Source organism: Struthio camelus, chromosome 2 (assembly GCF_040807025.1).
Source record: "Struthio camelus isolate bStrCam1 chromosome 2, bStrCam1.hap1, whole genome shotgun sequence".
Taxonomy (NCBI): Eukaryota; Metazoa; Chordata; class Aves; order Struthioniformes; family Struthionidae; genus Struthio; species Struthio camelus.
In genome coordinates this window covers 149,009,786-149,033,135 of record NC_090943.1, presented here as the reverse complement: position 1 = coordinate 149,033,135, position 23,350 = coordinate 149,009,786, and the positions used below count along the sequence as shown (strand labels likewise).

Genomic DNA, 23,350 nt, shown 5'->3' with positions numbered 1-23,350 from the left:
GAGGGTGAGCCTTGGCCGGAGTCGGGGGACAAGTTTAGTGCCCTGAGTGTCCCTCATAAAGGCAGGGTGCTGGCAGGCCCTGTTAAGAAGGCTTGTGGCAGCTCATCAGCTTTGGCAAGAAGGAAGGAGTTCTGCTCCTCCCATGTTTAGGGAATAAGCAGGGAGGAGAGTGTGGACCGCCTTGAAGGTAGGGATGAAAGCCTTTTTCCTTCCCAACGTGCCTGGGTGCCCTGAAAGGCTCCTATGCACAAGCTCCCCTGGTGCTCCCCGCATCTGGCTGCGGGTCTCCTTGCAGAGCTCTGCAAGGGCCCCTGTGAAATAAGGTGTTCCGTGGGGTGGGCTGTCTGCGTGGGCCCATCCCTGGGGAAGGGGCATTTCCTTCTGGAGATAGGTCACCGTGCGAGTTATCATGCTATTAGCTACTAAAAAACAAATCACAGAAGTGAAGATGTAGGCTTGTAAAGGAGAAATTATAGCTCCATGTTCCCACTGATCAGGAATAATGTAGTAGTCGGTGATGACACCGCCTAGTGCGGCAACTCTGATTTCCGTTCCATGTGTATCTTTTTTTTGTTCCTGCTTTCAGTTTAATCAGTCCGTGAGCAATGAACTGAATATTGGTGTAGGTACTTCCTTCTGTTTCTGTACTGATGGACAGCTGCACATTAGGCAGGTTCTGCATCCTGAAGCTTCCAAAAAGGTATGTAGTTGTAACATAAAGCACACTAGGAGTAGTCAAGTTTTATTTCTTGCAAAATTGATCAACTTAGCTTTAAAATGTGTAATATGAGGGCACTTTCACACGTTCATAATCCAGGCATTGCTCATCAGTCAATATCCTTACTAGACTTAAAAGCTTGTCCATGTGGAAGGCAGAGATAATACCCTGTGCTTATGCAGCCTTGAGGTGCCTTTTTAAGTTAAATGAGAAGAAAGACTTTTGAATTTAAGTGTCTGAGAGAGCATTCTGTCAATGACTTGCTCCTAAACTTTCACACCTTACCCTGCTGTAATAGCTACGATGAGTTAATAAATGGGAACTTGAAAAGGTTGCAAAATAGTTAACCACCTTAATCATAAGCTGCCTTTTGAAACTTTACATTCGCCTTTAGGTTCAGCAACTTCCAATCTTTGTGTATTCAGTCCGCTCTGAGGGCGGTGCTCCTGTTTGTAGGGAGGTGAGCAGTGGTATGAGGCAGGCCCTGAGTGATGACTAGTCCTATAGTCTAGAGTTTTCTGTAACTTTAGAGTTGCCAAATCACTAGCAGTGTTGCGAGCTCCTGCCCATTTTTCATTAGTGATAGGGTTGTAGCAGCGTGCTGAGCCTCCTGTCATAAAGTAACTGCCCCAACATTCATAAAACCCTGGTCTGTGGTTTGCTATGGATCTGTAATAATCTCTTGGGATTTCCTCACTGATCTATGCCTGTCATTCTGCTGCTGCTTCGTCTTTGAAGGTGGATGCTGCAAGTCTGTGCTGTTATAAACTGATATCGGATGAGTTGCTTCTAATAGTTGTTGGTGCTGTATTTATACCTTTTAAGCTTTAGTAGAGAAGCCATAAGTATGATTCACAGTGAAGAAACTTCTTGCCTTGTATACATGTAACTTTGTCTTGGGGAATATAATGTGGCTAGGAGAAGATAGGGGAAGAGGTTGTTAACAAACTTTCATTTATAATAGGTATTTGTTTTGCACAGTTAACTTTTCCATGCAGTTAAACAATGCAGATGAAAGAAAGGGCAACTGCTACAATTACTCTTATTTAAGTTTGTCTGGCCTCAAGGATAGGGAACGCTTTTGCATGTATCACCGTAGTGTCATTGATAGGAATCCAATCTTCATCAAAGCCTTCTGTTGCTGTTTCAGAACAAATCATTCATTTGAAGTCTGTTCTGTGCTACCTAAAGATGAAGTAAATGAGATGTTTAGGATACCTCTAATAGCTTTCTGGTGAATCCCCAAATGCTGAGGGTCAAGGGGGAAAATTAACTAAAATTCAAATATGCAGAAATCTAGGCTCTTAAATGTTTTTTCTAATCTCTACTTTTTTTTTTGAGATGCCCAGTTTGAGACTGTCTCATAGCTCACAGTATTCAGAGAACGAATCAGCATAAACTGTTTCAACCAAGTTTCAGTAAGAACAGAACTTGATCTCTCCTGGGAGAAGAAAATTAGCCATGATAAAACTAGAGCAGGAAGTCTTGGCAAGTACACCTGCACTTCCAAAGTTTACCCTTAAAGGGTGTAGTTTGCCTAATATACCTGTCCCTATGCTAAGATCAATTCTAATATTTTCAAAGCAGAACCTCTTTTAGAACCTAAATCCCTTTCTTAGGGCTTCGTAAATGTGCATCCATGTGTCCTGTCCTTCTGTTGTAATGTCAATGTGCTAACTAGTCATAAGACCATAGAAATGGAGCTCTTTGAGTCTAGAGAAGAGCTGGAGGCCAGGATCAGCAAATGGAGTACTGAGGTGTAGATGAGGACATCTAGGATGAAGAAATAATTGAAGGAGAAGGGGGGGCTGTGTTAATTTAGTCTCCTCAAGTCTTTTCTCCTCCCCTTTCTACCCTTCCCTCCCCCCAATTCTCCCCAAATTAAAGCATAAGGTGGATGTAGTTGTGCGGCAAGAAATGTTTTACTGGCGCTTACTTGCAATGAGCTAAGTAGCTTGCTGTTGGCTTCATAGATTGTGATTAATGCAGTTATCAGGCATAGATGGGCAACCTTTATACTGTATCAAACCCTCATGTGCTCAGTGTTGTGGAGGGGTGGGGGTTAGTGGTATATAAAGAATAAATATTTGAAATGTGACTGTGCTCTGGAAACAGCCTTGTCTATAAACCAAAATCTCTCTTGCTAGTCTTGCAAAATTTGCTTGGCTCAATAAACTGAACTAAGTGCCCTCTGGCTCTTTACAGTTAAGGTTGGAATCAAGAATTGATGATAAATGTTGCAATAGCATTCATTTGCTCTCCTACCTATATATTGGATTGGGGCACCAGTAATAGCAAGTGTTTCTTTTTCCAAGGCAGTGGAAAAGCACATTTATCTTTTTAGACCTTCTAGAGAAGAAGCTGTAAGCAGGGGGGAAAAAAGTTGATAAACATACTTAAATGGCTAAGAGGAGCCATATGAGCTTCTCTGTAGCACAGGCTGTTTGTTTTTTACCTACTTGAAAGAAATTGTTAGTAAGTTTGATATCTGAAGAGAAAGTAATGGAAATTCACCGTAGCTGACGGTAGTTACCTTGTTCTTTTGCAGAATATCTTGTTGCCTGAATGCTTCTACTCCTTTTTTGACTTGAGAAAAGAATTCAAGAAGTGTTGCCCTGGCTCACCTGACATTAGCAAACTTGATGTTGCGGCCATGACAGAATGTATCCTTTTAACAATGATAGTATCTGCTATTGTTATAACTCTGAGCGAATTCTAGGACAGAGGTGTGAGCTTGCAACATGTGTTTAGGGATAGTGTAACTCTAATGAGTAACTCAAACTGTACTAAGCTTCTTCATAAAGATAAAGCCATATGAGGGTGCATGATGCCATGGAAAAACCCTGTATTTCTCCTTAATTTCTGTATACTTTCTTCACTATCTTTATAGTTCTATCTCTTTAAATTTCAGTTTAAAGTAGTACATGTTTATTCAACTAATTAATGTGAATCCTAATGTGTTATATGTTACAATGTGAGGTGGGGATGGTAATAATATGCTGTCAGTATCATGTGGACTCTTCTAGTGGCACAGGTGTCCACGTTTACTTTCAAAATGGTCTGTAGTAGTCTATAGCCTAGTCCTGCCTGGCTCTTCACTAGCTGTAGTTCTGTTTTGTTTGCATGCTACATGCAGCTCACCTGAAACTCGTGCTCTAAATGAGTCTCCATGCTTCCTTGGCAGCCCCTCTTCTTGCTGCAGGCTCCGGTCCCTGTCTCAGACTTGCTCACAAAAGTGGAAAATGCTTACCTTCCTTATCGACCCATTGAAACAATGACCACAAAAGCCAACTAGGAAGCAGGAGAAAGGGAGTTGAGAGGAATTTTGGTAGTCATTAATCATTTTTCTATCTTTGGCTGGCTTATGCTGTCAGTGGTTGCCTTTGAGAGGTTGCATTTTTCTGACTCGGAAAAAGTCTGTGACACCTGAAATAGCTCAGTCTTAGACTAAGACTTGCATTAGCTGTACTGCTGAGAGTTTTGTACCTGTTGTGGCAGCAGAGCATAAAATATTTGTGAGATTTTTCTTATTTTTACTATTTCCCTTACTCCGTAAGGCTGGGTGCTGAAAGAGGTCTACTCTAGTTTGACACCTGCAGATTAAGATGCCTTCTTCCTGAGGAAGGGAAGAAATAACTTCTTCCTGTACTCTGAAGAAAAGTAGTATTCCTAGAAATCCACACTCCTACATTTATTGTACAGGAAAGTTAAGTGTTTATGTTGCTTAGTCTGAAAACTAGATGATGGAGACTTCTTTAATATATTAAGCTTCTCAACCATAATTTAGGTCTTTTGTCAGGGAAGATATAAACATGAGCTGGAGATGTTATTTAAAGGCAGTGGGCTACTTCAGCTGTTTTCGAGAGATGCCTTTGTTTTCTGCCTGTGTGAATGGCTGATGTACGTCTTGCCACTGTTGAAACTCTTGTGTGGTTGCAAGCACCTGAAGTGTCACTGGTCACCTAAGGCAGAGTAACAGACTGTGTGCTGCCTGCCTGCTGGGAGATGGGGAGCAGATCAGCCTGTGCTCCCTGACTGTCAGGGAGCCCCTAAAGGGTCAGTACCTTCTGAAAGTGGTTGTGGTTGTTGGTTTTTTTTTTTTTTTTGCTTGTTTGTTTTGGACCATCTTCAGAAAAGGAGTCAGTGGTCCAGGAGACCAAATGACAAGTCTGCTGAGGACAAATGATAGAATGAATAGTGTTGGGGGGGGGGGAGGGACTTGATGTTTTGTTTGGGGCAATGGCTAACCTTAAGCTTATATCTAGCAGAATTATTACCTAGACCTGATTTGAGTTGGATTTGGTGATGTAGCTCTTGCAGTTTTCCTGCAAGTTTGAGGGTGTTTGGGGGTGGCACATGGGAGAAGCATGCGGTGACTGAAAAGGTTAAAACCTTATTTTTCTTCTCCTGTCAAATGTGATAATTTTTTTTCTTTTCCCTCACCTTGCTCTAATGTACCAACTTTATCTCCTCAGTGTCAGAAGTTGTAGAAGTTGTAACGGCATTTGGAGAGCCTGGACATGCATGTTATGCTTGTGATAAGTTTTGTGGAAGCTGGTGATGCAGTCTAAGGATTAATTTAAGCAATTTTGTGCATAGATTTTGTTGCAAGTAGAACAATTGGTTTCCTTCTAAAACAGTTATGTAGTAAAGGGAAGCAAACCCTAAATGAAAAGGAACTTGGATTTGATTGAAGGAGGCATGCTAAGGGAAAAATGCAAGCTGGAAACAAATGGAGTAGGAGCAGATCAGTGCGCAGAATCTGACCAGTCTCATTGTTCTTGCAGAAATTGCAGATCTCCTACCCTGCAGCTAAAGAGGCTGTATGATGGGAATCTTACCGATTTCCTATGTACTGGGCAAATGGTCCTAGGCCAGGTCTGTTAGCATTTGGTGGGAAAAGTAGACTGTGCTTTAGGGGTAGTATACTAATTAGAGCTGCAGTCACAAAATGGTAGCGGCAGCAGGAGTTGAATGATTTGGGGCACATCCCTACTTGTCCTTCTGTCTCTGTATCCCCATGTGTGAGATGCCACACAAATTTCATCTGAGTGATTGTTCCTATGGAGGAGCTGCTATGGGAAAGCTGGGTATAATTATGTTCCAAAGGCTTTTATTTTGATTGGTAGCATTTGACTAAACAACAGAATAGTACTCTATTGCCCCCAAAAATCAGGGGAAATAATTTCCCGCAACAGTCATTCAAGATGTGTATTCCAGTGTGTAAAAACACTGGATAGTTGATGCCTGGTACTCTATTCCATGCAAAGAAGGCAAACTGTCATCTCTGAAAAATGAGCGATATTAAACTGAATATGGCTTATTCTTCCCTTAGAAAGTACTTTTGGGACTTACTTTCCTAGCAAACTACCTGAAATTGTCTACAGTAACAAAGCCATTCCAAATCCAAGAGCTCAAGCAAAAGCTTTGTTCCCCCACCACTACCCCCAAAAAATCGTAAATCCCGTATAATAGTCACCAAGTTCTCTTAATGCAAGGTAAGGACATATTTCAAATACTATGAAACTTGAGACTAAGGAAGAAATGAGACTAGTTACAACTGCTATCTGAGTGCTGCTGCTTCCTAACAGTTTCTAATGGTTTTTAGTATAGGAGAGTCTCGTGGCAGACTTGCTTTAGTCAGTATAGTGAGAGGGTAGAAACAGCAGGACAATTGCAAGAAATCCCAAGTAACAAAACTTGGGAGAAGTGATCATGTCCTTGTAAAGAAAGGAACTCGGGTCTGTTGAAATCTCTTTAAGCATGTGTAAGTATACAAAAGAAGCAGGGTTGTTCTTTTTGCACCCTCCGTACCTCCCCGTACTTGCTGCACTTCTTAATTTGCAAAGCTTGCTGAGCCAGTTTTCACTGCTGTGAATGCCTTCAGGGTGGAGTGAACAAAGCTTGCATGACTATCCGGTAACTCAGTCTGCAGAAGACTCATCCTTCTTTGCCTCAAGATTGGGCATGCAAGAAGCCATTACATGGCAAATAGCTCTTGTTTCCTCCAGTGGCTGGTCTGCTCTGCTCACCCCGAACTTGGTTTGTGAGGGTAGCTCCTCACTAGGAGTATCTGCCGGGTGTCTTTGGTACAAACGCAGGTATCCTTCCAAGCAGTCCGCTGAGCGCGCTCAATACTGAAGTGTGTACCACTGAGCGTGGTACAATACTGAAACTTGTATTGTAACCTGGGTGTCTTGAAAATTGTGATGTGGAGCACAATTATAACCAATAGTACTTAACTCTGGCTATCAAAAGCCCATTAATGGCCATTACCTGAACATCTTGTATACTTCTATTTGCACTTCCTGTGGTAGTACCCAGAACCAGGTGATAACAGATCCACTTTATGCAAAACAGTACTTAAAAAGATGTAATCCTCTGCTTGAAGAGACCTAAAGACAAACCAGAGAAGAGCATCAATGCAGAACATAATTGTAACGGTAGTTCATGTCATATCTCCCGGGTCTTGAGGAGAGCTACGTGACTGATGTTCAGTTTTTCTTTTGCCTTAGTTGGGAGAGGGGTTGAAGCTTAAAGAAATGGAACAGACAGTGTGAGGGAAGAGGGCTTAGAGGACGCTGGCACTGGGTGAAGCTGCAGTGAAGAACCTGAGGAAGTAGGTTAGGAATTTCCCCTGTACGTGTAGACAAACCGGATGTAGAATAACATTTTCCTCCCCTCTTTACTAACTTGGAGCGTGCTGCAGAGGGAGGTGGTACCACAGCTGAGCAGCAAGACTGGGGAGCTCCTTGTTCCCTGTCCTGTCTCATTTGGGTGTGTCTTTTGCCCTTTGCCTTGCTCACAATATGTTAAGTGGAGTGTTTGTTACTTTGCATAGTAGTTTTGGCAGCCATGGCCAATTTCTAACACTTCTTTAAATGCGAACTTAGATTTATCCGCTGCAATCAACTTCCTTTCTAGTTTGTATAGGAGAAGCTAGCTTTTAAAAAATAATATATGTGCATGTGCACACACAAACCCACATGTGATCTCCTATCCCTTCATAGAATATTTTTTTTAAGTTCCATTAACAGCTTTTTTGCCTGAATATCTGAAATTTCCAGTGCCTCAGACCATAGGGGTCCGTCTGTATGTAGATGGCTATATATTCATTAGAATTCAAGTTTTTGCTTAGTTGCGGTTATTAACATACTCCTTTATATGTGCAGAAAGCAGTCATTTTCTTTTCCAGTCTTGCCAAAAAGCCCTAGTTCCAGCTAATCGGAGGCGAAGGTGTGAGCGGGTTCTCTCTTCTTTCCCTCCCACTACTGTTGATGCATTTCTTCCTCGCCTCCTACTGTGTTTATGTTCATGCAGAGTTCTCGGGCACAACTGAGTCCCGGTGCCTGAACACCTGGTGATCAGCTCCTGTCAGCTTTTGGGACTATCTCCTGTTGATCCACGTTTTCAATGAAAATGTTTTCTTTGGAAAGCATATGCTGTGGGGGGTTGGTTGGTTGTTTTCCTTCTCGTGCAGTAGCCTCACTTAAAATTCCCTGCCCTTTGCGCTGCTGCGCTCCCCTCTTTGGCTGGCTGCTTGTAGGGATTTTTGGCACTGCAAATAGGAAGTATTAAACTGTCTCTCTAGCCTTGACAACCTGGCTTAGCAGCCAAGCTGGTGTGTGTATGCGTGTGTTCCTGCCCTAACAGCTTTTGAACCTACTGCCTGGTTTCTGTCAACGTGCACAGAGGGAAGGGAAAGATAATGAAGCTTCCAAGATGTTCATAAAAATGGTCAGCTAGACGAGGCCAGGGTTCCCATATCTGCCTTTTCAGTAGCTTCTGAGTTGCTGAGTGGATGCTGGCGCCTGGCTGCACACCTGCACGCGCATGGCTGTGAACACTGCAGGGGAAGGTGATGGGGAAGGAGGAGAAGCGCCACTATGTCTTGCTCCATGAGGTGCTCAAATGCCTGCATGGTGCCGATTAGACAACCTCTTTGCAAGGGTGAAGGAAGGCTGTATCTGTGGCTTAGTTATGGCTTAGATGAGCTGCTGTCTATGGCTTAGGGAGGGGCACTGCAATGAAGTTCCTCGCTATCATAAATATTGGGGGTGGAGTCTCCTAAACTGTGTCTGGGGGGGCTGTTGCATGTGGTTTGTCTGGGTTTTAAGAGAGCTGCTTAATGTTCTCAATACCTTACTCTAAAGTAAGGTATCTGGGGGGAGGGAGGAAAGTAGCTGGCAAACTGTGGAGCAGTTGGAAGGGAGCACTAGTCTACTTTTTTTAATGACAATAAGTCGGTTCAACTTTAAATGTTCTTGTGAGTTTAAGCATCATCTTCCTACCTTCTGTTCTCCAATGCATACTTAAAAACAACAAAGCCTCCAAACCAAATTAATCCCAACACTGTTGGGGGGGGGAGGGGGAAGGGAACATATATTTCCTTTCTATGGAAGAAGAATTCATTAATTCAGTTGAACTTACTTTTTTTATTGGTTTCAGAGTTCAAATGTTGTTGTGTTTTGAGGTGATAAATAATCTGTTTTGTAAGACTGGCTTGTCATCTACAAACAATAGGAAGATCTTGTTTCAAAACTAAATTCATGTTCGTCACCACCACCCTATATTGAGTGTAATGATATAAGTTTGTATTTGTTTCTGTCTGTTTCGAACCAAATTGTTCTTCCATTCCCTGTTCTTCATCCAGGCACCTGCCAATTCAAAATGTGCTCAGCTCTAGGTGGAGGAAGCTATTCTTTTTAAGAGGAACCTTACCATCTTGGAATGAGAAGTGACTTTTTGAGGACAAAAAAATCAGCCTTTTAGAGCTGTTCAAGTGCTTCTAATGTAGTTTTGTGGAAATCAAAATGTAGGCGAACAGTGCCTTTGACTTCTTGGAATATCTGGAATTACTGTGCTGCCAGGTCTCATTGTTTAAGAAATTCTTGTGCTTCTGCTCTAAAGTCTTGACATAAAGTGATGAGGCAAGTCTTTCAAAGCAAGTCCAGTTCCCAAACTGCTTTCTACTTCACTGTTCTGGTACTTGTCCTCCTCCCTCCCCCCCTCAAAGAGGGCGGTGGGGGAGGGGAAAGGCCTTTTTAAAAACTGGTTGTATAAGTGAGGGAGCTGAGTTGCAAGTAATCTCCCAGTTCTGTAACACCAAACTGCAGAGCAGGGCAGATATGACAGGAAGAGGGAGAGGCACCGTAGTAAACTAGGTTTAAAAAAATCTATGCAAAAAAGGAGGGAGTACAATTTAAGAAGCACATGCCATCATCTATGAACGTGGATTTTTATCTGGTCAGTCTACAGCTTGTGTTTCTGAGAAACAACACTTCCTGCCTTGTCTTATCCTTACTGTTCTCTTCCAAAACACTCCAGGGCAAAGAATATATGGGCTGTGGGGTTCTGCTTTGTCTTTGGCTTAGCCACAGCAGTGCACTCTTGCTCGATTCCCATCATGCTTCTGCTACCGGAAGTTATACCCCTAGTTTTATGCTAATAGGCTAGACCTAGGGAAGGTATCACTTGAATTTTGTCAAAGCAGTTAACTAAGATATTTATTCCACTTTGGGATTTATTTGTTTAGAAAATATTTGCTACATCCTCTTATTCTTGGAGTTTGTAGTTATTGCGTTTGCTTCCCCTAGAGATTAAGGAAGACTTTAATTACAAAGGACAGGACTCAGTGCTGTCCATGCAAGAGTGCATCTGTCTTACAGCTGTACATAATGCATGACTGTATTAAATTTAAATGCCCTTATTACGGGGTCTCTCCTGTCCCCAGCCACTTTCTGGAGTGATGTCATGCTCCCGCAGGTGGCAGTGTTCAGAGGCAGAGTCAGCTGCTAACCCAGATCAGCTATTTTATCCCAGCAGGAAAATGGATTAAATCTTCCCCTGAGAAGCTGACTTACGATCAAGGATAACATGAAAGCTTGTTGCTCTAGCAAGAGGCCAATTAGAAATCTATTCAATGATGATTGACTTAACTCCAGCCTAAAGATCTAAATCTTGGCAAGGGCAGCCCAGCGCTTCCATATGGATCCTCTCAAGTTGAAGATATGGGGAATATTATTTTAACGCTAATATCTGAACCATACAGTAAGTGACTGATGAGCTATTTTTTTGTATTTCTTTTTTCTGTCTGTCTTATACGTTAAGGAAAAAGAAAATAACTTCTATTGTATTTCATAGATCACAGGTTTTCAGATCCAGAAAGAGTGAATTACAAATTTGAAAGTGGGCCTTGGTAAGTATCTTCCTGCTGCCTTTTTAAGACCTTGCTTACATAAGGTGTACTCTTCTGTACTCATAATTGGCAAATTTTTATCTTGCCCCTGTTGCAGAATAAATTAGGATACTTTAACAGGAAAGGGAATAGAAAGTTGCATTGATTGTAAGACAGTTTTCTTGCTAGGTTTAGATGTTGTTTGTTAGCTGTTGGTAGTTCTGGTTTGGCTAACGAGTACTTACAGCGAGCGCTAAGCATGCTTTGCTATTGACAAAGAACTGAAGTGTCTTCCAGGAGTAACCTTATTGGTTTTAATTTTGAAACAAAGTGTGGGAAAAGTATAGCATAAGGTGTGTTCAGGAACTCCTATTTTGTATAGGAAAAACACTTCTGTAAAGATACTGTGCGAAACAACAGCATTTTATCAGTAGATTGCATAAACTAGGATGATTGTCCTCTTCCCAAACATGTTTCAAACATAAAGCTTTATATGCTCTTGATGGCTGTTTTTAAAATGTAATCATGTTCTTCTGTCTTCAAACACAGATCCCCCCCCCCCCCCCCCCCGTGCTACTGCAGAGGAAGTACCCAGCAATAACACAAGTGACTGGTGTTAAACTGGTCTTATTTAGATTTGTGCCTTGCATGAATACTTCCCTCTTCCAGATTAATGAACCATGGCAATGGTAGATGATGCTGGTTCTTCTGAGCCAAAAGTGGCAAGAAAAGAAAGCAACAGTATTGGCAGAGAGTATCCAAATGCGATTAGTTCGGAAAGCTATGTTTTAGTGTTATTCTAAGCTTTTTCCCTTTTACAAATGAAATCCTGGGGTGAGGTAGAAGATTCCATCTTATTTATGATAGTGAAAAGTTAAACTTGATGTTTAGTTTGAACTGCTTCTATAAGGGCATGTCATCAGAAAAGGTAATATGTAGTCTTATTCTTCCCCTCCATCCTCAGTTCTATATTTTCTTAAGACAAAGTGTGAAAGTATAGAATTGGGAGGGAGGAGGAGGGGAACCAGTTTTGGACAGAAACCTACAGGAAAGGGTATCTGAGAAACAAAAATATGAGCAGGGAATATGACCCTCCTACAACAGGGTGCTCACAGCCCTTTTGTACAAGGGAGTCCTCTTTCACTGCTGCTGAACAACACTCTTAATCAAACCCAAAGTCCCTTCTGTGCAACACTGTCCAGACTGGCAGCCTTGGTAGCTCTGAGTGTTTTGTTCTACGTCACATTTTTAACGTGTAAGAGAACAAAAGAGGCAGCAGTAATGGCCAATTAAAACTGGCTTTCTGTGGCTGAGCTATTCCCCTGCTAAGCAGCCAGTGTAGCCTGTAGCTATAATAATCTCTAGTAGCACAGAGATGGCCTAAATAAAAAAAAAAAAAAAAAAAAATTTAAGGCACAGCTCTTTAGGCAGGAGTCTTCTCTGTGCCAGGAACTTTAGATACCCCGAAGAAATTTGGTCTTAGCTTGTGACTGTGACAGAGTATAAAAAGCCAGTACAAATAAGAAACCTTAGCTTCAGTTATGACCATATCTAACTGCACTGCTTCAAATTCCACTTGGTTAAAACTATACACCTACTGTTATAATTTTAGACATCTCTGCCTGTTTAGGCAATGGAGAAGCACAAAATATTGGTATGTGTCAGGAATGGAGAGTAAGTTGAAAATATATTAAAGATGAGAACTCAAGGAGCAAATGTGATAAAGCAGGAAAGGGTAGTTGGGAAAGGGGATGGCTTAACAGGGTAGATGCTTGCTGAAGGGTGTAGGAGAGAATAGGAGAGACTTGCTGTGATTTTAGGCTTGTGACAGCTCTTAGCCTTTGCTGCTGCGGCAGTACCTTCCAGCCTTGCCCAGCAGCCATGGAGCAGGGACATAAGCTTGTGACTGGAGTACAGATGACAAGCAGCGCTGTCTGTGTGGCAGACACTGAAGACTCTTTTCTGTGCATTATTTCTTTCTGTGCCTGCAGCAGCAAGATGGAACTCGTGGACGATAATGCTGTAATCCGAGCGAGAGGATTACCATGGCAGTCGTCTGACCAGGACATAGCAAGATTCTTCAAAGGCCTAAATATTGCTAAGTTAGTAGCTAAGGATTTATCCGTGCCTTTGTAGTGTTTTGTCTTCTTCAATCATGGAGTCTAATCCTTGCTTGACTTAAATCTTCCAGGGGAGGTGCTGCACTCTGTCTCAATGCCCAAGGTAGGAGGAATGGGGAGGCTCTCGTGAGGTTTGTAAGTGAAGAACATAGAGATCTAGCGCTACAAAGACACAAGCATCACATGGGGAATCGATACATTGAGGTGTGTGATATTGGCTTTGAAATTCCTTTTCTTGACAGGAGTGCAAACAGCATGTCAATCACATGTTCTATTCTTTTCTTTTTGTTAGGTATACAAGGCAACAGGTGAAGATTTCCTTAAAATTGCAGGAGGTAATTTCTAGGGGGTAGGAAGGGAGGGTTTGTTCCATCAGCACCTGTAAGCTGCTCTTGTTGGAGGTGGCCTTTCATTTCCTCTTTTCTGAACAAGTGGGTGGCTGGCATGTTGATTAATATGTGCTCTGCTAGCAGTCCAAGCTCTCTTGTGATTTATCTACCTCTCTTCCACATCCTTGCTGTTCTCATGCAGTCTATCAAATAAGGATTTTATCAGACAAGTTGATTCTGCATATGAATTTAATTTGCTAGGTCATCTTCTTAACTGACAGGACTTAAATGTTATTGATTGCCGGAAAAACAAAACCGGAGTAATCTTTCAAAACAATGACTGCTGTTGCTGTGGAGATTTGCTTGTAAAAGCAAACAGATTTTCACAGTGTAAATAATGAGGGATTTATGGAACTGTGATTTTCCTCAAGTCAAACCTCTACTCCCCTCTCATGCTAAAGGGGAATCTAACTTGTGTAACGGGAATATTTCCAAACCTTCAATTGAAAGACTGGAAAACTTGCCCTATAACCCTCCCATAGTCTCACCTTTCTTTGTATGTTCACAGTCATAACAGTTCACTGGATCTTAATCCAAACTCTTACATATCTACAATACTGTTTTAAGATCCTTGTAGGTTCCTGACAAAACTTGTTTTGGGGGTTGTGGGTGGCTAACTGCATGGCTAAGGTTCAGGTTTTGGAGGGGGGAAGATGTCAGATGCTTAGCTCATTGAAAGGATTGGTAATAGTTATACCACTGAGCGTAAAAGCATTGCACGTTAACCTAGGAAAAATAGTGTATGGTTGGCACAATGGAACTTTCGTAGCCAATTCTGCAAAGCTGAGATATCTGTAAGTGAAGGGACTGTACTAAGGTGCAAGCGTTGCTACCAGCTGGCTTTGGATAGGGTAGTAAAAATATAAAAATGAGCAATGGTGGCCTCTTAGAGATACGAAACGTAGAATTGGCAAACTGTAAAGGATGACGGTTTTATTAGAATAGGATGAAACTCCTGAGTCACCTTTAGCTCACCCTTCACATGTTCTTTCTGAGCCCAACGGTCTGGGTCCTTGATTCCTAAACACTTGGTTCAGAGCACACTGGAGGCGTTTCTAAGTTAGAAAGCAGAGATGCCTGGCAGGACAGGTACTGCTCATGCAAAAGAGTCAAACTGCTTTCCTTGGGCTTTGAATCCCTTTCAAAAGAGAAAGGAGCGGCACTGCTAGACTTCCATGGGGAGTGTCCTATAATGTAATATTTCTAGTTTATCAGACTGGGACATCTTTCCCTGACTGTAGAGGCAAATGCTGCTTTACCTGCTCAGGAGGTGTCCTGGGGAGGAGCTGTGCCAGACTTGCTCACAATTTTATGTGGCTGCCTAAACTTCGGTACTTCTGTGCTTCTTATGTTAAAGGCACTTCCAATGAGGTTGCACAATTCTTATCGAAAGAAAACCAAGTGATTGTCAGGATGCGAGGTCTTCCCTTCAATGTAACAACAGAAGAAGTGCTGACGTTCTTTGGCCAGCACTGCCCTGTAACAGGAGGAAAGGAGGGAGTCCTATTTGTCACGTACCCTGACAGCAGGCCAACGGGGGATGCCTTCGTGTTGTTTGCTTGTGAGGAATATGCACAAAATGCACTGAAAAAGCATAAGGACTTGCTGGGGAAAAGGTACATTGAACTCTTCAGGAGCACTGCAGCAGAAGTTCAGCAGGTGGGTGTAAAGCTTAATACTCACAAAGCATGTAATCCAAACTCTTAAATTGGAATGCAATAGCTTAAGCAAATACTGCTTGACTGTGACTGGAGAGTTTTCCCTGCCACCCCTTTAACTCTTGATTGTTGCTGGAAAGTACTGTCTAATTTCTATAAGGCTTTACTCCCTTTAAATGTAGGATCTTGCTGTGTATGACTTTTCTCCATATGTTAAACCTTTTGGTTTTTGGCTTCTGATAGCCCTGCAAGCAGCAGTTAAAACAGACGAATCTAGCATCTCTAGTGTAAAGCACTAGAGCTAGTCAAGGTTTCTCAATCCACTGATGGCTTAGGTCTCTTCAGAAGGAGTGCTAGTGACAAATCTTGTATATCAAGATTTATTTTCAGTCACTGAAATAGAGCCTTTTGATCTGGGTGGCTTCTTCAGGGTGATGTATTTGAAGACTCATGAAGAGCCCATAAGCACAGATCTGACTTGTGGTAGCACTGTCTGCCTAGCCATGGATGGCAAGGCTTTGGAACTGCTGCCTCTAGCATTAGTGGGGCTCGAAGGGAATCTGCAGTTATACTCCAGTCAGGGCAAGGAAGCGAGGCTGAGAGGAAGGTATGAGTCTCTGAAGATCTGCAGAGCTGCTCATAGGTTGAATTCAGTAATCTTCTAAACATACCTAGAAGATCCTGTCCATAGAGCAAATTATGGCCTACTGATAGCGGTTTCATTGTAACCAGGCAATGGAGTAGCTCTCAGGAGTTCTTTTTCCCCCCAGACCTATAGAGATTTCGGTGCATGACTTAGTGTTCTGCAGGTGACACTAATAGTGAGAAAGTATAGGTGCAACTCACTCCTGTCTTGTCTTGCTCAGGTGCTCTGTGTCTGGTCTTGTAAGGCATCACTTTATATTCTGGTTAGGAAAAGCCTCTGAAACCTGTGTAAACATACAGGGATCCTAATCTTACTTGGAGGTAGTTAAAGGTAGTTAAATATTCAAAGTGATTGACTAGTCAACCATCTCTTGACTAGGCAAGTTTTTTACTGTTAAAATTGATAACAAGAAATCTTAAAGCATGACTTGGGTTTTAATTCTTTCAAATGCAGTGACCCAGCAGATGCTGTTACTTGATGGACTAAGGTATCTCAAGTTAATGCTGGAAGTGAAATATGCTTCTAGTTCCCAGTGTTCTATATTAAGCTTAGGAGGAAGAGATGCTTTGGGTAGTAGTGTTCATAGCTATAGGCTATTCAAAAGGAAAAGGAGGAAAAAAATCCCTCATGACCCTGTCATGAACACAAGTGATAGAAGACCTCTTAGAATGTGAAACTTGTAGGTATACAGCTTTTTCTGGAAAAAAGCTGAAAGTGTTCTAAGACTTTCATAACAGTTCAAGTAAATACTGCAAATGAAAATGAAGCTTCAAACAAAAGTGATCCAAGGATTTACTAAAATAACTGAATTGAGTGCTGCTACCTTGGTGTAAGTCCAGAAACTAGCTTCCCTACTATTTGTTTAAAATACTGCCCAGACTGAAAAAAAGATGGGATTGGAGTTTGTTTGCCTCTTCTGAATTGAGGAATGATTAAGGGGAGCTTTCTGTTCCTTTGCACAGGTGCTGAACAGGTACTCTTCCACACCTCTCATTCCTCTCCCAACACCGCCCATCCTTCCAGTATTACCTCAGCAATTTGTGCCTCCCACCAGTGTCAGAGACTGCATACGTTTGCGTGGTCTTCCTTATGCTGCCACTATTGAGGACATTCTGGAGTTCTTGGGGGAGTTTTCTGCAGATATTCGGACCCATGGAGTTCACATGGTACTAAATCACCAGGTTGGTAGGTGCCACAAAGATCTACGGTCTGGTTGCTCTGTGCCAACTGATTGCATACATGAACACGGTCCATCGGATGATATTTTCATTAGTAGAAAAGCACCTCTGGATTGACACTACAGATATTGACTGGCATTCAGCTCTGCTTTAGAAGTGTAGTGGTGATAGATTAGCTTATCTGAACCCCGCTGTTATAGCGCTGCACAGCAAATGTGGCAGCTTTCTATTATGGAGACCCACATGTCTGAATCTAAGCTGCAAACCTCAGGGTGTACATGTACCCAGGTTGGTGTGTGCCTGTCTGCATGCCCTCCTAGAGCAGCAGCTGTGATCCAGCACTGGAGGAAGTTTGAACTAAAAGCCCTGCTCAAAAGTGTGCAGAGTTCCTCCCACATGAGGCATATTTTCTGAAGAAGCGTGACTAATGGCAGCTTGCAAAGGAGTGTGCTTGCTTGTGCCTGCCTTGCTGAGCAATGTGCTTCAGGTGTATTTGAGGACATCCCTGACTGCAGCCTCCTAGAGACCAAAGGATTTTCTATGGCACACATCAGCAGCTGAAGCTCTGGGTCTTCTGAACTGTGTCATTACTTTCTATTAACATTTAAATGCTCACGGCTAAGCACCAAAATTAACAGCTCATTGACCTGTATAGATGGTCACAGCTCTGCCATTACTTTTGACTGTTTCTAGAAAACAACTTGATAGCAACTAAGCTACATGTTGTGACCTCCTCCTCTATCTGCATAGTCTTGTGACTAGGGGGAGGTGAAGGCAAGGAGGAGAAGGCAGCTCCTCTCACTCTATGGAGATGCCCTGAGTGGCTGTACTGATGATTATTGTGGGTCTTCTAAAATTGTTTTGGGCAACACTGGGCTTAAATTTAACTGTAAAATGCTTCCTTGTCCTGGAGTAAGTTGGGGAGAAGGGACTGTAAATATAATGCCTCTGTCTTAAGATTCCTGCCTCTGTGAGGGCTTGACCTAGTTATAGATAAGGCTGAAGAAATGCTTAAAGAATGTGCACAGCTAGGGACAGACCAGTGTAAAGATGTAGATGCTAAAACATAACTAGACAGTTTACACTAGTATCAGCCCTTGCCAGCAGTGATGAAAACCTGGAGGAAGAAATTGGAAGTGCGGTGGGGCAGGGTCACTGGATAGCCATAAGCAGTCAGGTGGTCTTTGGATTTTTTTTTATGCTTCTTTTGCCCAACTTCTTTAAATCTTTCTGAACCTTCTATCTACTCCCACCATTTCTGGCTTCCGTCCATTAGTCCTGAACAAGTGTGTAAAGAATGGCAATGTAGTTCTTTTCTCAAACTAGAAGAACTGGCCCAAAACTTAATTTAGAGCTGACTTCAGATTTCTACCTTCTTTTTTGGCTATTTCAAGCCAACAGCTGTGTGTGGCTAAAATAGTTCCTCCCAATTGTATACCCTTCTCACTTATAGCTGTCTGGAAGGCTGTATTTTCCCCACAAATGCATACCAAGCCCACCTTCTTTATCAGCCTTAGCCTAGCACCCTCCTAAAATATTCCAGCCCATATCAGCCTTAACAAAAAAAAATTGCTTAACTTGGCACTTGAGGCTGTATTTACCTTTGAATTTTAAAATTCAAAGGTAATTAAATGTGGATCAGATATTCTAATTGTGTGTTCTTAAACTCATGAGTTGACACCAAGTTTTACCAAAGTTCTCCTGGGAAGTGTGACATCTTCCATAGGTTTTTGGTTTTTAACCATGGAAGTAACATGGTTCAAGTTACAGTATAGCTTAACTTTTTTTTTTTACTTTACTATTTCAGTGAAGTTAGCACAAGTCAGGAAAATGCCTGTATGATATATTGGACGGACTAGGGTTCACTGGCAATAGTGGGAGACTCTGAGGAGGAGTGTTTAAACGAGAGCCACAATAGGCAGTCTGGGGATGACTGAGCTTGGCTTTGGAGACTTATAAATAAAGTATGGCTGTAAAGACTGCTTCTAATGGCACAAAGTATTGTTACATTGATACCTCGTGGGAGCTCCAGAAACATCTGTCTGCTTTGTTTGTAGGGACGTCCATCGGGAGATGCTTTTATTCAGATGAAATCTGCAGACCGAGCTTTTTTGGCTGCACAGAAATGTCATAAGAAGACTATGAAGGACAGATATATTGAAGTCTTTCAATGTTCTGCTGAGGAGATGAACTTTGTATTAATGGGGGGCACTTTAAATCGAAATGGCTTGTCCCCACCACCATGTAAGTTACCATGTAAGTTTTGCATGGGTCTTGCCAATGCTCTACACTGTATGCGGGTAGGTGTTGGAGCTGCTTTTTTGACTCCGATTCTGGTTCTTGGCGAGGAGTGTCAAATGGGGGTGGTAAAATAAGGCCTCTTCATCTTAAATCATCAGCAGCTTGCAATCATTATTTTTCCTTTTGGTTGTGGATTGCTATGACTGAAGAACTATTTTAAAATTACTCTTGCTTTCTGACTGGCAAACTTCCTCTCCCCTTCCTGAAACTCAGCTTTGCCGGTGTGAGCCATGACTCTGAAAAGTAATTTGACTGCCTAGGGCTTAAATAAGTTTCCCATTTAAACTGATTTGTATTTACGTTTTTATCATAGTGAACATGTCAAAAGCCCTTCCCCTTTCACTTCCAAAACTGAACTTATGAAACCATTATTAATGCTCTGCTCTAAGACTTGACCGCGAGTATTCTACCTACTGAACCACTACTAACTGAACTCCTCTGTAGCTTTTTGTTTGTACAAAATTGAGGTTGCCTGTGTGGAAGTAAAATGCACGTAGCTTTGGCCTGGGAGAATTGCAGAAATTGTATTCTATGTTTAAAAGAAAGTTATGTTCCTCAGAGCTTCTAGAATGAATGGGGACTTGTAGACAAAGACTTGGGGGGGAAAAGTTTTAAGAACTTTCGAAGCATGCAGACAGTATAAATCTCAGCCTATGGGGAAAAATATGTTTTGTTTCTGAGGTCACAGACGGCAGCATAGTCAAGGTATGGGAGCGCTCTCTTTCTCTCTGCATATGTATATTTTAAAGAAATGATATGTTCTCTAAATTCTAGTCAGGTTAACAAATCTGACAGGCTTCTTGGGAATGTTTCTTCTTGAGCTGTGAGAGTAGACCTGTAGCTAGTCCTTTGAACATAAGTGCTAGTCAGCTGCAGACCTCTTTGCGATGACGCATTTATCCAAGTAGGGATGTGCAGTGATGTCCTGTGCGTGACAGCTGTTCTAGACAAGTATAGGAAGCGTCTCCTGAGTTCCTGGAGCAGATTCAAGAGTGAAGTCCCAAACTTTGGGAACCTCTTAGGTTGCACTGTTCCCATTTCTAGCCACAAATACAAGTGATGTATTCTTCAGATAATGCTTTTCTGCTGTGTCACTGCCTCTTCCCACAAGCCAGTGAGCCACTAACTGGCTCTAAAATAATTCACTATTTTTGTTGTTCAGGGGTACCTAAAGCTTTTGTACATTCACTGTTGTAATACTGGGGAGGGAGAGCGGGAGAAAAAGGGAAGGAGGGAGATGAAGGGACTCATGAGTTCATGTAAGGCCTCATATCCTGCTGAAACACCTTGAATTGCAAACCTTTTTGAACTGAGTGTTTGTATGAGAAGCAGCAAAGCCATGGCTTTTCCACCCTCCTGCTGGTTAACTGAAGATAGAGCAGTCTGGGGGACAGAGAGCATCAGGCCAAAAAGATACCTTCTGCACTAGGGAATATTAAGTAGATTTTGGGGTGCTGAAGTTTTCTCAGAGAAGAGTCCCGGTCGTCTTTAATGGACACTTTATTAAAATCTGAGCCTAGATTAAACAGGAGGGGAGAAAAATGATCTCTTTAGAAAGACACCCTATTCCCAGAGCGCAAGGAGTCTTTTTGTGTATTACTAACCCTTGCTTTTGACTACGTGTGACTTTTAGCCTTATGGTCGAGCTACGTCAGTGGCCCAGAGACTTATTTTCTGGGATGAGCAAGCCCCTGAACTTGTGAAGGCCCTTCACTTCAGGGTTGCTTTGCTAATGAAGACCATACATATGCTGGGGTTTGAAAGGTCTTAATCTACTTTCTGTTTGTTCCCTTTAGGCCTTTCACCCCCTTCCTACTCCTTTCCTGCTCCTGCTGCAGTTGTGCCGACAGAAGCTGCCCTATATCAGCCATCCATGCTTCTGAACCCGCGAACGCTGCAGCCCTCCGCAGCGTACTACCCTGCTGGGGCACAGCTCTTCATGAACTATGCGGCCTACTATCCCAGGTAAAGCAGAAGAGAAACCAAGCAGGAACAAAGAAGCCTTTTACAGCAAATGCACAAAGCTCACAAAAGAACATTGTCTGTCAAGCTAAAGGCTTGGGCTGCCACAACAGCTTGTTTAGTATCCTGTTCAGGGAAACAATTTCAGGGTATCTAGGGAATTCCCAAATTTTAGAGTATTTCAGGTAGCAATTTGTTTGTGGGGTTTTTTTTAAAGTTAACCAGTTAAAGCAGGAAATTTTTTTCCCCTGCTCTAACATATCTCTTGGATACATGTTACTGTGCCCCTGGTAGGAACTAGTGTGTACAGTACTCCTCCTTGCCTATGTAAAGAAGCCCCTCACCTTCTTTCCAGAAGGGATAGATTGGGGTCTATCATAATGACTTCTACCAAAATTCTGCCTCTTTCTTCCTGTAATAAAGTAACTTTTGACCTTTATAGTGAAAATTCTGTTGGTAATTTATGCTTCAATGCAGTATTCTTACAAATATGTCTGAAGTTCTTCCCAGCCTTAGCCTCCCTCTCGTGAAAGGCCTTTGGCTCTTCTGCAGGTGTTAACAGTCTCCTGCAGGATGAAAACTCTTGATACCACTTTCTTGCTGCAGTTATGAGGCCTTGGAAAAGAGCTAGGCTCCTTGTCAGCCGTAAACCCCTCTTCATCTGTCAGGCAACCTGCTAAAGAACTCCAGAAGCTTTTCAGCAGATTCTTATGATAGCTTTTATGCTAAGAGAAGGGTCCAAATAGCTACCTATCCTGAAGTTGTTGAAGAGGGTGGACTCTGTAGTACCTGTTAGATGACCAAGATTTTCTTGCTTCTTTAATTTAAACAAGCATATCTGTGAGCTGCCTATCTGTTTTTTTCACTAGAATGTAAGTTTTCTTTACTCCTGAGATGATTTTTAGAATGCCTTCATGTCTGTCATAAGATTATGATAACATGTTACCAAACTCAACTTCTTTAATGTAAGATCAAGAAAAATAAAGTCCCAAACTTGCACCAGCAGTAAAGTAGGTTTCTCAACAGTTTTGTGGGTCATCAGAACACCAACTTCAATTCTAATTCAAAATAAACAGTAATTTGTACTGAGTTTGAGATATTGCCCCCCTTAATAGAGTAATAGATTGGTCCCTGCAGACTAAAGATCAGGCTCTATGGGAACCTTTCACTGAATGGGATCCCACAAGAGTCCTGCCACTGGCTACTTTGGCTGTGGATGACATGTATGTTGGTTAGACTGATCAATCCCAAGTTAAAACACCCTTTTATTTTCACCTTTTACCTTTGTGTACTCTTCTTAAAAACTACATATGAGTGGTTTATGGCAGTTACAAGTACTTTTTTTTATAAAGATGGTAGAATTTCCAGAGTAAGCTTGGCTTCTTTCCATTTTATCTATTTGGTATTTGGATGTTGCTTTTTCATTTGGAGCACACTTGATTTACAGACCACTTGTTTGTGTCTAATGGTGGTGATGATCCTTTGAAGCTGATGTATGTTAGAAATATAAGATATGTTCTCACTGTTCAAGCAAGTTCCCATGCTTTGTTTTTAAAAAAAAAAAAAAAAAAAAAAAATTGTTGGGTCCCCTTTTAACAGAGCAGTCAGAACTTTCTTAAATGAAGTTTTTTGATTCTGAAATTTAATTCAAATAAATGTGAATTCTCAGCAGAAAAGAATGGGGTATCCTCTGTACTAAGTGATGCATTTAAATGCATGTACATGGAAAAGCAATACAGAGCTGGTGGCTAATGATCAGACGATGGTTCATAAATCTAGCAAGTGAATATTTATGGAAATAAGGAAAGTGTCTTTGACCTGCTGCCAAAAGGTGTTTTGCAAGGTCAAGTTGCTTTGTAATAGCTAATTCTGTTTTCCACACAGTACTCAACCTGGATAGGGAGGAAAGGGGTAAAAAAATGACTTGGATTTTCTTGTATCTATCAGAAATCCCTGAAACTCTCAGACTCTTAATATTGTTCTGGCTTTGGTGATGAAGTTTTACAATGTAAACAAAAGGATGCCTTCTGTGCTGTTAAGATTTCATTAGTAGCTCACTACAGCTAAGTAAGGAGGGAGAACAAGTTATTTGGGATCTGTCAGTCTTTGATATCTCTGTTCAGCTTGTAATTAAATCTGGCAACATGTTCTGACAGCAAATCAGTGGTCTTTATTTCTGCCTAGTTCCAGGCTCTTGAGAA

The 23,350-nt window shown here is 41.9% G+C and overlaps 1 protein-coding gene across 7 annotated transcripts in view; it reads left to right on the top strand.

The window, feature by feature from the left end:
* Positions 1–23,350, top strand: part of ESRP1 (epithelial splicing regulatory protein 1) — a 38,123-nt gene that overhangs the window by 818 nt on the left and 13,955 nt on the right. For 4 of the 7 annotated variants that reach the window (XM_068933021.1, XM_068933019.1, XM_068933023.1 and 1 more), the window contains exons 3-13: positions 587–700; positions 3,267–3,381; positions 10,670–10,768; positions 10,862–10,916; positions 12,887–12,997; positions 13,087–13,219; positions 13,308–13,350; positions 14,762–15,063; positions 16,671–16,889; positions 18,944–19,142; positions 20,984–21,152. In XM_068933021.1, coding sequence (XP_068789122.1) covers positions 587–700; positions 3,267–3,381; positions 10,670–10,768; positions 10,862–10,916; positions 12,887–12,997; positions 13,087–13,219; positions 13,308–13,350; positions 14,762–15,063; positions 16,671–16,889; positions 18,944–19,142; positions 20,984–21,152 — 1,559 coding nt within the window. The remainder of the gene's footprint in view (positions 1–586; positions 701–3,266; positions 3,382–10,669; positions 10,769–10,861; positions 10,917–12,886; positions 12,998–13,086; positions 13,220–13,307; positions 13,351–14,761; positions 15,064–16,670; positions 16,890–18,943; positions 19,143–20,983; positions 21,153–23,350) is intronic. The other 3 variants (XM_068933022.1, XM_068933020.1, XM_068933025.1) reach the window with 1 other exon arrangement.